This window comes from Osmerus eperlanus, chromosome 28 (assembly GCF_963692335.1).
Source record: "Osmerus eperlanus chromosome 28, fOsmEpe2.1, whole genome shotgun sequence".
NCBI lineage: Eukaryota > Metazoa > Chordata > Actinopteri > Osmeriformes > Osmeridae > Osmerus > Osmerus eperlanus.
Genome location: NC_085045.1, coordinates 2566033 through 2580154, shown reverse-complemented (window position 1 = coordinate 2580154; position 14122 = coordinate 2566033). Strand labels below are relative to the sequence as shown.

At 49.4% G+C, this 14122-nt stretch overlaps 1 protein-coding gene across 1 annotated transcript; it reads left to right on the top strand.

Annotated features, from left to right (window-relative positions):
• Positions 1-5536: 5536 nt before the first annotated feature.
• On the top strand, positions 5537-14109 carry myo1ha (myosin IHa). Its single transcript, XM_062454983.1, has 31 exons — positions 5537-5674; positions 5760-5875; positions 5988-6186; positions 6316-6396; positions 6746-6925; positions 7159-7257; positions 7395-7508; positions 7605-7676; positions 7778-7897; positions 8000-8067; positions 8158-8263; positions 8594-8674; positions 8816-8907; positions 9378-9472; positions 9567-9613; positions 9873-9953; positions 10354-10459; positions 10583-10700; positions 10927-11040; positions 11175-11251; positions 11337-11405; positions 11701-11785; positions 11937-12099; positions 12200-12283; positions 12437-12530; positions 12957-13012; positions 13174-13309; positions 13402-13472; positions 13593-13690; positions 13766-13865; positions 13968-14109. Exons 1-31 carry the CDS (start codon positions 5552-5554, stop codon positions 13992-13994), a joined length of 3072 nt encoding a protein of 1023 aa, XP_062310967.1. The 5' UTR covers positions 5537-5551; the 3' UTR covers positions 13995-14109.
• The last annotated feature ends 13 nt before the right edge of the window (positions 14110-14122 follow it).

Here is a 14122-nt window from a genome sequence, read left to right as displayed (position 1 = left end):
TTTGTTTTCTATGATGAGGGTCAAGCCTGCTGGGGCTGTGGGTGTAGATGGTGGGGCTGTGAGCTCTGTCAAGCATCCGGGTCAAGGGGCTCCTAGTCAAATAAAAAAGTCTGAGGAGATGAATATTTGTACTTTATCCGTGGGTTGGTGAAAAAGTAGTGAATGGTTGTATGTTTACGCTCCTTTTATGGGGGCATCTTGTTCACTGGAACGCATTTGTAAACGAATCCACGAGGCATGCGGTTGTTCTGGCCCGGAGGTTAGTGACCTGGTCAACTTCAACAGTGGCCAGGATGTTCTTCAAATGCTCGAGGGTCAAGAGAATGTCAAACGACGGTTTGGCGAAATGCAGTTGACTTTGAGTCTGCACCTATCAAAGTGCACCAACACAACAGCTGTCTGTTTGCATCAGGCGGAGAGTGGAGGATGAAGGTGGTTGAACTGCAGGGGAGACAGGCTATCCCATTGATGAAGTAGAATCGCTTTCTGCAGATTCCCCCACTGGTCAGTTGTCTGACACAGTGCTGGTCTAAACTCCGCTGTCTAAAGGCTCATTCCGGACCTCTGTCACAAGGCTTTTGTACTGGAGGATCATAGAGACTCCATCTTAAAGGTTCGGAGAGGTCAATGGTGTTGACCTTTGTGTGACCAGGGTCAAGAGCATGTGCAGTGTGCTTGGTGGAAGACAGGCCTTTTCAACAGATCAAAGGGTATGATGGAGCCAAAGTACTTTTCTCGTTCTCTTGGGATTCAGCACACATGAGCCTCAGGGTGTGGCCTCATCTCTGGGGAACACCTGAAGACAGGTAGGACATTCCAGAGAGATGCAACTCATCATATCAAGTCTCCATGTTTCTGCCATCGAAAGGAAAATGTCAACTGTTACAGACTTTTTAGATTTTATTTTTACACTTGACATTTTTAAGTAAAAAGAATCAATTTAAAAAACGTGTTTACTAAGACATGAGTAAGAACTAAATATAGTATGTTTTCTTGAAATATTGTGAACATAAAGAGGAGCGTCTGTGGAGTGTGACCTCACTGACCCATCTCCAGGGCTGGAGTAATGATGGGGCCCGGCCTTCGTTACGCTGCTGGGAAATTAGGAATAATGGACTATGAGAGAGGGGGAGAAGGAGAAAGAAAGGAACAGAAAGAAAAAGGGACAGAAAGAAAAATTAGAAGACGGGTGGAACAGAGAGGAGGAGGAGAGAGAAAGAAAGAGCGAGAGAGAGGGAGAGAGAGTGAGGGAAAGAGAATAATAAAAATAGGGGACTTGCCGGTAATTGTCAGATGAGAGTGTTATCATCAACATTCATTCTCAGCATGGAATCCATAATGGCAAAATCAACCTCTCTGACTCCTGTGTAATTGGATTTGCCGGGTCTCGTGCTGAATCAAGACTCAGTGGGTAGCGCAAAGCTTGTTAAGATTGGACAAGCATTGCTGGGTTGAGAACCGGTGGGGGCTGCCGCCAAAAGTAGCCTTGACAACTTTTTGGAGTGGTGAGTGAATAATTTAAATGGTCTGAACATCGAGCTGAATATCCGTCATGTCGAACTTTGCTGGAATGCAGGGAAGCAGCTCGGAAGACCGTAAATAGAGTGAAACTTGATCTTTTCTCTTGTTTGGGTCATCAGGCCAGAAGAAACAGATACCTGTGTTTCCCAAGTGGGCGTGTGTTTGGACCTGCAGGTTACCAGGTTACTGAGGTAACCAGGTTACCACACTACCACTCCTTCGAGGTTTTTCCCTGTAAGAGGCAATGAACGATGTTCTGGATTGTCAGCAGTGATCTTGTTTACTCTGTTGCAGCAGTTTGCATCAATCATCCGTCAATCTTCGTCCAACATTTCTTGAGGGTACAACCACACTGATCTTGTATCATTTAAGTCAGTCAGACCACAGGACTATGTTGTGCAAACAGTTTATGGTGTCTGACATCAATCTTTTGTCAACCGCTCCAAACATGCACAGTCAGCGACAGTAGGCTACTCGATGGCAAAAGCCATCAATCTAACTCTTGAATCCAATCTCATTGCCATCGGATTTACCTCCATCAGGGTAGAGAGCTCTGAGATTTGATATCAGCTCGTCACCAATCTCTCCCTGGAGGAAGGGGAGGGCAGTTTTGAACAAGCCAGTAATGTATCCCAATCAAAGATCAGTAACCAGACCTAGGCTCTCCATGTGGAGGGTGGCAGAGGTGGTTAAGGTGCCGCTGGGAAGCCTGAGAGAGAGGGAGCGAGAGCGGGAGAAGGAGAGGGGGTTGTGTTGGATTGTGTTTCTGCATCTTTGTGTTACACTCAGTGAAGCACTAGATACCCAGGTGAGCACTGAATAAGATCTCCCTGTCTCCACCCCGCAAGACATGAATGATTAAGTACCCGGCCCTCTGAGTCCTTAGCCTGGGTCAGTTGGCTCTGCTCTGGGGCGGAGGAAAACACAGGTACTGTAGGCACTGTGGGTTCAGACCCTGCTGGTCCTCCACAGACGGACTGACTGACCGTACGATGGCCACAGACCACGCCAGGCTATAATTCAAGATTTCATCGCTGCCGGATGTTTCCGGGCTAACTGTCAGTCCTTCATCTGTCCCTCCTCAGTGCCTGGGTCTGTCAGTGCCGACTGGAATGGAAAGATTCTGGACACGTGTCTGATTTCTCGGCGGAGAGGAGAGACTCTGCTGCTGGCTTGGATGTCATCGTCAGAGCTTCACTGAACGCTGACCAAGACATCGTTGAAGAATGCAGGTAGGATGAGACTTACGTGGCGTTTTGAAATGTGACAAGTGTTCTCCATACACATGATGGACACCTACATCCTTAGTCAGCTGAAACGTTATGATTCCACCTCCAGAAATAACCTCTCAGCTGTTTTTTTTTTCTTTTTGCACTTGGATCTGAGAAGGCATATTGTGGGTGGGAGCAGCTGCCTGCCTGTGTGTGTGTGTGTGTGTGTGTATAAGTAGGTGTTGCAGAAGCCCAGTCAGTGTGGTGGAGACCAGACAGATTGCTTGTGACAGGCCTAGAGGCCCTGTCCTCTGGAGGGGCACAAGAGGATTCAGGGGGGTCAAGTGAGGTGTTTCCAGTGTGGGTCATGGCGGAGGGCTGAGCCCTGGACACCTGGAGCCCTGCTCTGGCAGCCCAGGGTCTCCCTCTCTTTCTCTCTCGTTCTCTCTCTCTCTCTCTCTCTCTCTCTCTCTCTCTCTCTCTCTCTCTCTCTCTCTCTCTCTCTCTCTCGCTCGCTCGCTCGCCCTCGCCCTCCCTCCCTCTCTCCCTCTCCCTCTCCCTCTCCCTCTCCCTCTCCCTCTCTCCCTCCCTCTCTGTCAGCCGGTCTCCTTCCGTCTTTCCCAGGGATGAGGTCACTGTGTCTCATGCGACATCGACACTCTAGACCATGATGAGGGACCATCTCTTAATTAAAAGACAATCGGTTGGAGTCTGAGCAGGCGAGGCCATTCACCTGATCTGACAATGAGTGATTGGCCTCACGACGTAACCGATATTTACCCTGTTCTGTCTTGTCTTACAGTAATGTTTGATAACTTTACTGTCACTTTTGTTCTTCGCAAGATGTAAATAAGGAGAGTAGAGTAGTCGTATAGTTGAGAAGAGTAGAGTTTGTGTTGCGATTCACATACACATGTTGTTCCTGCTGTGTACCACTGTCCATACTAGCAGTCATGATTAGGTATGACAGGTCTGCAGCCTGCGCTCCCCCTGCATATTGTCTGCTGCCACTGCCTGAGGGAGAAGTTTGTTCCCATGAAGAAAGGAGGTGTCACAGATACCCCACACCAGCACCACTACCATCACATCACCAGATTGATTCTGACGTCTCAAATAGGGTGCCTTCAATGATATTGTTCACCTGTCTCATTGGCTTAAAGTGGGGGAGACTTGGGGGAGGGGGGGGGGGTCAGGCAGGGGGTTATTGGTGGGGATACGCAGGGGTGAGGGCTATTGTTGAGGAGATGGGGTGAGATTCGGAGGGTGGGGGTCTGACAGGTGGAGAGAAAAAAAAATGTCTCATCCGACTGGCCCCCTCGATCCTCCATGGGGCCCCGTGTGAGCAGAGTAATGAAGTCCAAATTACAGCACAGGATTGCTTGGAACAAGGTCCTATTGTTCCCCGTCAGGGCACACTAAATGAGTGTCACAGCAAGCAACGGGGCACAGACCGTTACTGCACTATTTAGTCTGTCCCGTTGTCTCAAGACGGCCTCGTTTCAGAGGTTCTCAGATCAGACAAATACTAGCCCCTCCTTCCCCCCCTCCTCTGCCCTCACCCTTCCTCTGTCCAACCCCCGCCCCCTCTTCACCCCAAAATAGGGCAAATCTTCTCCATTGTGTTGCGACTGCCCAGTGTGAAATTCACTGTGACGTTAAATGTTTTCTAATGAATAATTACTGAATGGATACGCAGGGGGAATATGTGTAATGGATTGTAGACTGCATTTTAAAAGCATCTTTTTTGTCTCTGCTCCGTGGTATTTACAGGACAAAAACACTTGGCCTTTCTCTGAAGAAACGGGGGCTTTGGAGCAGGAGGGGGTGGGGGGTGTAGGGGAGGAGGACCCGGGGCTTTGTGTCAATTAGATCCAATGGATTATTTTTTTTTATGTTTTTACAGAGAGTTGAGAATCAAAGGACTTCTGCCTTCCAAAGGAGAAGAAAAAACACACACACACAAAAACTAACAAAAGCTGTGAAAACCTTTTTGGTCCAAGTGTTGGTGTCGAGAATGCAAAACAGATTGGTGGAATTTTTCCCACTATGCTTCCCTTGGAAAAGAGAAATACCGTGGGGCTGTTTGGGACTCCCCCTCTCCCGGTCGCCCCCGGTCTGCGGTGTGTTGTGGTTGGGGTGAGTGAGCTCCGGATGATGGGCGTCTGGCCAACAGCCCCCTGTGCTCCAGAGCGGTCATTAGCTCCTGTCTGCTCTGCCGGGCCGTCCACTCAGGGCCCCGCATCAAAGGCCAGTACGGCCCTCGTGCCTCCCTCCGTGGAGCTACCGGAGTCTCCGCGTGTGCTTTTTCTGCTCAGCGCTCCGCCAACGAGCCCCCTGCGACTTGACCCAAATCCCCCTCATTGATCCTGCGTGAATGTCCTCGATTCTGACGTGCAAATGTAATTGAACTGTTCTCGCGTTAGCTGCATGCATGGAAATAAAGAAGTGAATCAAGTTATTAACTGTGTGTGTGACACAGGAAGTCATGAAAGCCAGAGCGCAGGATAGCTTGTGGGTATTGTGCGACCGGGAGAGAAAGATTTTAGACACACGATCATTTGTTGACCAGAGCCTCGTCTCATTAGTCTTGTTGAAAAGATGACACAGCCACTCTGTATATCCGATAAATACAAAGACTTTGTCTTACAAGTGAAACTACTGGAGAAGGTGTGAAGTAAAACATCAGCACACAACCAGAGGGAGGCATAGGCCTAAGGGCTGCGTGTGTGCAATCTGGCCGTCCTGTGCGGGTGACGCTTCTCTGCTTCAATGGTTGTCCGCAGGGCCGCGAGGCGAGGGGAGCCGGGGGACAGCTGGACATGGAAGGAGCTCTGGTTGCCAGGGACAGGGTGGGCATCCAGGACTTTGTCCTTCTGGACGAGACCAGCGAGACGGCGTTTATGGACAACCTGAGGAAGCGCTTCACTGGTGACCTCATCTACGTGCGTCCGGGAAACAAACCAAACAACGAACGAAAAACTAACCTGTCGGTTCGGCTGGTTTTTGACTTGTTTGTTTCTCTTGTAGACCTACATAGGCACTTTGCTGGTGTCCGTGAACCCCTACAAGGATCTGGACATCTACAACAGGAAACAGATGGATATCTACATGGGCGTCAACTTTTTTGAGCTTCCACCACACATGTGAGTATGTGATGGTGTTTGAGCACGTTGAGGTGCATCATTTCATCACCACTCATCAAAGCGTTAATCTAATCCAGCCTGGATCGCTCTCTCCTGCTGCGTGTCTCTCCAGCTACGCCCTGGCAGACAACGCCTACCACACCATGCAGACGGAGCTCAACAACCACTTCATCCTCATCTCCGGAGAGAGTGGCGCTGGGAAGACGGAGGCCTCCAAGAAGATCCTGCAGTACTACGCTGTCAGCTGCCCCAGCACCACCCTGCTGGACAGGGTCAGAGACAGGATGCTGGTGTCCAACCCTGTACTGGAGGTCTGACTGTTCTACACACACACACACACACAGTCACACACACGACACAAACACACACACAGCATGCACTCATGCGCTTACAGAAACACACACACCATATGTCATGTCCCTTCATATTCCTCCGCACAGGCTTTCGGCAACGCCAAAACACTGAAGAATGACAACTCCAGCCGCTTTGGAAAGTACATGGACATCCAGTTTAACAGCGAGGTAAGCTCTGACAGCTTGGAACCTAAAGTATCCGCTCTGACAGCTTGGAACCTATAGTATCCGCTCTGACAGCATGGAACCTATAGTATCTGCTCTGACAGCATGGAACCTATAGTATCCGCTCTGACAGCATGGAACCTATAGTATCTGCTCTGACAGCATGGAACCTATAGTATCCGCTCTGACAGCATGGAACCTATAGTATCTGCTCTGACAGCATGGAACCTATAGTATCTGCTCTGACAGCATGGAGCGTATAGTATCCGCTCTGACAGCAGTACAGTAGCACGGCTCTAAGGAGCAACGCAAATTCAAATATTAAAATACCTTAACTGCCTCTTCCACGCAGGGAGATGCGGTGGGGGGTCACATCCTGAGCTACCTTCTGGAGAAGTCCAGGGTGGTGCACCAGAACCACGGGGAGAGGAACTTCCACATCTTCTACCAGCTGGTGGAGGGAGGAGAGGAGGAGCTGCTCCGACACCTGGGTCTGGAGAGAGACAGCCAGCACTACAGCTACCTGGTCCAGGTGTGTGTTCAGCGGCTCTGCCACCCCGGGGCTGGACCTGGTCTGCGGGGGATGGGGGCTGATGCGGGTGCCCGGTCTGCGAGGGCTGGGTGCTGATGCAGGTGTCTGGTCTGCGAGGGCTGGGTGCTGATGCGGGTGTCTGGTCTGCGAGGGCTGGGTGCTGATGCGTGTGTCTGGTCTGCGAGGGATGGGTGCTGATGCGGGTGACACTCTGTGCTGCTTCTCTCTGACAGGGGGAGTGTGCCAACGTGCCCTCGATCAACGACAGGAACGACTGGAAGACCGTGAGGAACGCCCTGCAGATCATGGACTTTGACGAGAGTACCATGGAGGTGAAATTACACCGTTTAGGGAAGACATTGACTATTGATTCATTGCAATATTGATTGTTATCGATTGATATTGATATTATTTAACCATTACCACACCATTTCTGTGTGTCTATGCGTGTGTGCATGTCTTTATTCAGCACCTGTTTGGGGTCATCGCAAGCGTTCTACACTTAGGAAACGTCCAGTTTGAGCCCGACAGTAAAAGCTACGCCAGCTTGGACACCGACGCAGAGCTCGGTTGGGTCTCCAAGGTAACCCTCGCTAGCTTCCCCTCTCTGACGTCTGGTCACCTGACCGCAGCCCTGGAATCTTCCTGAACTACAAAACCATGTTTTCCTTTCCTGCAGCTGTTGGGAATCAGTGCTCAGGTGCTCCAGGAGGGACTCACCTACAGGAAGATCGAAGCCAAAACCGATGAGGTGATGAGGGGGGCATTTTAGCCGATAGGGAGACTCGTTTTGGATGGAAAGATCGAGATCTTTAGATCTGTATGTTTGCGTTTGTGTTCCTCCCCAACCAGGTCCTGAGCCCCTTCACAGTGGACCACGCCATCTACGCCAGAGATGCCCTTGCTAAAGCTATATACGGTCGCACCTTCACCTGGCTGGTCGGTAAGATTAACGAGGCTATGGAGAACAAGGTGAGCAAAGACAGGAAAGAGGAAGTTGTATTTGGCACGTCCTAGTTCAAATGATTTTAAAAAAATGGTGTCATGACAAATTGACTCATTCTGTGTCTTCAGGACCTATCAAGAAAGACAGTGATAGGGCTGCTGGACATATATGGCTTTGAAGTTTTTTACGTGAACAGGTTGGTGCCCCATGCGCTGTGACCGAGTCGGATCGAGACACACCGTTACGGATTGAGCGTTGTGGTCTGAGGTGTTTTACTTTCTCACAGCTTCGAGCAGTTCTGTATAAACTACTGCAACGAGAAGCTGCAGCAGCTGTTCATCCAGCTGACCCTGAAGGCCGAGCAGGAGGAGTACGAGGCAGAGGGCATCGAGGTGAACGGCAGCTCTTTACATTTAGTCATTTAGCAGACGCTCTTATCCAGAGCGACTTACAGTAAGTACAGGGACATTCCCCCCCGAGGCAAGTAGGGTGAGGTGCCTTGCCCAAGGACACAATGTCATTTTTTGCACGACCAGGAATCGAATCGGCAACCTTCTGAGTAATAAAATTCCCTAACCGCTCTGCCGCCTGAATTCTCACTCACGACAAAATATATTTATTTATATATATATTTATTTTTAATCATCATCAATGCTTTTTGTTTAATGAATGTGAGTCATGTGTCCGGTTCTATCTTTCTTTCCCTTGTCTTACCCCCTCAGTGGGAACCGGTCCAGTTTTTCAACAACAAGATCATCTGTGACCTGGTGGAGGAGAAGCACAGAGGCATCATCTCGGTTCTGGTGGGCGTCATCCCATCGCACCAAGCCCCTGACACTCAATCTGCGTCTTGGCTACTGTCACATCATGCATGTTTACATCAGTCCTGGCAGGATTGGAAGCAGGACGAGGAGGAGGAGAGCTCATGAGGTTTGTTCCCCCAGGATGAAGAGTGCCTGAGGCCAGGGGAAGCGACAGACCTCACCTTCCTGGAGAGACTGGAGGAGAAGATGGGTTGTCACCCGCATTTTGTCACGTGAGTCCCTGGTAGCTTTCCTAGCTTACAGAGTTGTTGTGTGTACACAACCACCACTACACACTACATCTCTGTTTGGCTTTGTCCGGCTGGTCATCCACCAGCCACTTTAGTTCGATACAATGCAACAGTGTAACTCAAACCTTCACCTCCCCTCATCACTTAAGTCCAAATCCTTGGGACATTGTGCCGACAGATAGCTTGTCGTCACCCCCTGTGAGTTGACAGAATAGAAGGCTTAGTGTCTATCCCCTCCCTCCTCATCCCCCTCTCTGTCTCTCTGTATGCATGTCTCTCTGTCTCTGTCTCTCTGTTTCTCTCTGTTGCTCTGTCTCTCTCTGTCTCTCTCTGTCTCTCTCTGTCTCTCTCTGTCTCTTTATGTTTCTCTGTATCTCTCTGTGTCTATGTCTCTCTTTGTCTCTCTCTGTTTCTATGTCTCTCTCGGTCTCTCTCCATCGCCTGGACTGCAGGCACATGCTAGCGGACAAGAAGACGCGGAAGACCCTGGAGCGAGGAGACTTCCGTCTCCTTCACTACGCCGGGGAGGTCACCTACTGCGTTGTAGGTAAAACACCTTCCTTGAGCGCCTCTGGACCTCTCTCACTGTCTCTCTCTCATGTCCTCACGCTGAGATTGTGTCTGCTTGTGTTTCCCTGAAGGGTTTCTCGACAAAAACAACGACCTTCTGTACAGAAACGTGAGAGAGGTAAGTTTGTGTGCAGGTGCCTCAGAGAACATTACGTGAGACCAAGATGTGGGTAAGGGAGGGGACTCTTTTCAATTGGTTCCTCAATTATTTACTCTCCTGTAGACTTATGGTAAATAATACAGGAGGCGAATGCTGTAAATCTGCTCGATGAGTCTTGAGTATCTACTTAATGGTATGTGTGTACTGTGTGTGTGTGTGTGCATGCATGAATGTTCCTGTGTGTGTGTGCTACGTGTGTGTCTCCACCTCCTCCCAGGTAATGCGGGATTCTAAGAACGCCATCGTGCGGGAGTGTTTCTCCGGCCTGGAGCCAGACAGCAGGAGGAGGCCTGAGACAGTGAGCAGGCTCCAATGAAACACCAACAAAGCACCAACAAAACACCAACAAAACACTAACAAAACACCAACAAAACACAGACAAAACACCAGTAAAGCACCAACAAAACACCAGCAAAGTACCAACAAAACACCAGCAAAGCAGCAACAAAACACCAGCAAAGCACCAGCAAAACACCAACAAAACTCAAACAAAACACCAGCAAAACACCAGAAAAACACCAACAAAACACCCACAGAAAGAATGGCGTGATTTTATTGAAATCACTTCATTTGATCCCACCCCCTTGAACCAAATTTGCAGTTCGCCACACTCTGTCAGGGACAGCCTGGTCCTTGACCCACACCACGTGTGTTTGACACCCAGACTGTTGGGGACCGGCTTGTCTGTTTGTCCGTAGGTGGCCACGCAGTTTAAGAGCAGTCTGCTGGGGCTGACAGAGATCCTCATGGCTAAGGAGGCCTGGTACGTCCGCTGCCTCAAGTCCAACGAGTCCAAGCAGCCAGGTCAGAGCCGCTCACTACCGCCTGCCTCTCCCCTCGCTAGACCCTCCAGGCACGCCTAACCACTTCTACTTTCCTCAATAACACCTTCCCCTTGTCTTCCTCACACACACACTCACACCGCAGGACGGTTTGACGAAGTGCTGGTCAGGCACCAGGTGAAATACCTGGGCCTGATGGAGCATCTGCGGGTCAGGCGAGCCGGCTTCGCGTACCGACGGCGATACGAAGTCTTCTTAAAGAGGTTCCAGAGAGTACATCTCACTCACAGCATCCATCACTGACCAATCTTGCATTATGCATTATATCTATCATCATTATTATTACATACATAGCATTTACATATAGTATTTATTTATATTATATCTATACAGTATATCTATATACTATATAGTGTCATTACTGTTGAGAATCAAGACAAGAGCGAACCTTACCGGTCCCTACTGGTGTGATGGTGGTGTGTGATCCAGGTACAAGCCCCTGTGCCCAGCCACCTGGCCCCATTGGCATGGAGTTCCGAGCGATGGCGTGGAGGTGCTGGTCCAACACCTGGGCTACATGCCTCACGAGTACAGCATGGGCCGGTGAGACGCCCTGGTCTTCTCTTGACCTGGATCCTGGCCAGGCCCGGTCCAGGCTTCTCCTGTAGCCTTTGGGTTTTCAATGACAAAGGAAGGAGAACGTTCACACCTTTTTTTTTCGTCCCTTTTTGCCGCAGAACTAAAATCTTCATCAGGCATCCGAGGACGCTGTTTGCCACGGAGGACGCCTACGAGAGATGCAAACATGAACTAGGTATGTCCGCGAGTTTGACAGATTCATCACACAGTACGTATCTTTATTATTCAACCGTTTTCTAAATAATACGCTGATACTGCAGCAACAAGGCTCCAAGCCAAGTACAAGGGCTACAGGGCGAAGGGAGAATTCAGAAGACAGAAGGAAGCCGGTGAGTATGGGACACATTTCCATCAACTGAATGAATCAAAGGCAAAAGACAATCGACCAACCTGACTGGACAAAGTTACATTACATTACATTTAGTCATTTAGCAGACGCTCTTATCCAGAGCGACTTACAGTAAGTACACGGACATTCCCCCGAGGCAAGTAGGGTGAAGTGCCTTGCCCAAGGACACAACGTCATTTGACACGGCTGGGAATCGAACCAGCAACCTTCTGATTACCAGCCCGATTCTCTAACCGCTCAGCCACCTGACTTACAGTGTGCCTTCTGTCCTTCAGCCACTAAGATTGAGACTTGCTGGAGAGGCGTCCAGGCCAGGAAGGAGAAGGACAGGAGAGCCTGGGCAGTAAAGGTCATCAAGAAGTAAGAGACACCCAGCCAATCATCACCCATCACCCCACAACCAGATCTAGACTTCTCCTTCATCCCCTTATAGTCCCACAGTGGAAGGGACATTCACACTAGTTATGATACAGAAACTACTGTCGCTGACCGATCCTTTTTGTCCCCCCAGGTTTATTAAAGGGTACATGACCAGGAAGGAAGCCAAGACAACAGACAACTCAGAGTATCTGATGTTCGTCCGACAGAGCTACCTGAACCGGCTGAAAGCCAGCCTGCCCAAGACGGTTCTGGACAAGACCACCTGGCTCACCCCTCCACCAGTCATGCGGGAGGTACTGCTGCCTGTGTTTTACCCGAGGCTGATGGTGAGGCTCGTCGCTCGTCACCCCGCACGAGGACGAGCCTCACAGTCCGTCCTCTCTCCGCCCACAGACCTCCGAAATCCTGCGCCAGATGAACATGCGCCTCATGGTCAGGAAGTACGTCCGAGGCATCACTCCGCAGCGGAAAGCGCAGGTACGCGCACCCCCCCTGTCCGAACGAGGGGCTTGAGAAGGACTGCGTGTAGGGTTGCAGACCCCAAGCTTGGTTGTGTCTGTGGAGTCTCACTCTACATGCTGCCTGATGGAAAAATCATGTTTCCAATGCGTTTTTTCTTCTCTTTCTCAGCTTCAGCTTAAGGTTATCACCAGCGCCATCTTCAAGGGGAAGAAGGACAGCTACCCAGCCAGTGTTGCTCAACCCTTTCTGGACACCAGGATCAGTCAGTACAGGAGTTGACTTTAAACCATTGCCATATATTGCACCCTTGCCATTTTTGCACCCATGTCATTTTGCACTAAGCACCCTATTTGTATTTGTGTATTTTTTTTACATTGTACATTATAGCTATTTTATACTTTATATTTATTTTATTCTACATACCTGTCCCCTTAGTATTAGTTTGTATTACTTAATTAGACTTTGCACCTTTTGTATAGTGTAGTATAGTTAGACTTGTTTAAACTTACACCACTTATTTATTTACTCCTATATGTTGAATGTATGCCCCTTCCTGCCAAAGTCAATTCCTTGTCTGTGCAAACTTTCATGGTGATTTAAACCCTTTCTGATTCAGATTCTGATTCACATCCTGCCAGCACACTCTTAACAATACAGTCTGACCTATCGCACCATATTCTCTTCACAGGTGAACAGGACATAAACATGAAAGTACTGCAAATGATTCGCAACGAACGTATCAAGGTAACTCTTTGAATGGTTTTGTGTGTACCATAGCAGTCAGAACTCATGTCCAAAAAAAAAACAAGAGCCACTTTTTTCCTCTATATTCCTCTGGTTGAATGATCCATCTCTACCTCGCTCTCTCTCCTTCCTTCTTCATTCCCATCTCTCTCCACCCACAGTACAGCGTCCCTGTGGTGAAGTATGACAGGAATGGGTTCAAGCCCAGAGATCGACAGCTCATCCTCACCACAACAGCGGCGTACATAGTCGATGAAGCCAAAGTCAAACAGCGGGTACTGTACACCACCCTCAGAGGTGAGCGGGGCCATTTACCTGGGCTGGATCTGATGAATGCTGTCACCATTTCAGGCTGTACTGACCTGTGTGAATGTTTGTTTTGGATGCAGGTGTGTCGGTCAGTAACTTGACTGATAACGTTGTCATTTTCCATGTTACATGTGAGGATGTCAAACAGAAGGTAATGTGAATGCACCTCTTGGACACGTAATCTGAATCTGGTAGTCTTCATGTTTATCCTCCATTTGCTGTAATGTCAATTCCATGTGTGGTGTAACTTTTGTAATCCACTGCTCCTTAGGGTGACCTGGTCATGCAATGTGACCACTTGTTTGAAATGTTGACCAAACTCAGTGTGGTGGCTAACAAGCAGGGCGCCATTAAAGTGGTTCAGGGAAGGTGAGTTTCAGAAGGTGAAACCATGTTCTCAGAAACCGCCAGGTTGACACCTGACCACTGTTGTTGTTTTTCCAGCATCAAGTTTGAATTCAAGGCAGGAAAAGAGAACACTGTGGACTTCAGCACTGGACAGGAGCCCATGGCGTACAAGGCCAAGAATGGCCACCTCATGGTGGTGAGGAATGGGTTTACCTGGGCGAGGGTGTGTGGTCAAGACATCCAGTGCTTTTGGAATGGGTCAGATCAGTAAATGAATGTTGTTTTTCGGTCACTGTAGGTGTCCACTCGTACCAGAGCCCGATGACCTTGATGCCTCCTGGCACTGGACTACACATCAGCACCTACTCACCTCCAGACACCTGCGACAGGCCTTCACGCCTCACCCACTTACATGACTGGATGTTCGTCATTTGCGTCAACTGGCCCACAATC

Excerpts from the sequence above, each read along its gene's own strand:
- myo1ha (XM_062454983.1), top strand. The coding sequence starts at position 5,552 with ATGGAAGGAGCTCTGGTTGCCAGGGACAGGGTGGGCATCCAGGACTTT. Across the intron at positions 5,876-5,987 it reads TTTGAGCTTCCACCACACAT|CTACGCCCTGGCAGACAACG; the intron begins GTGAGTATGTGA and ends GTGTCTCTCCAG. Across the intron at positions 7,509-7,604 it reads AGCTCGGTTGGGTCTCCAAG|CTGTTGGGAATCAGTGCTCA; the intron begins GTAACCCTCGCT and ends CCTTTCCTGCAG.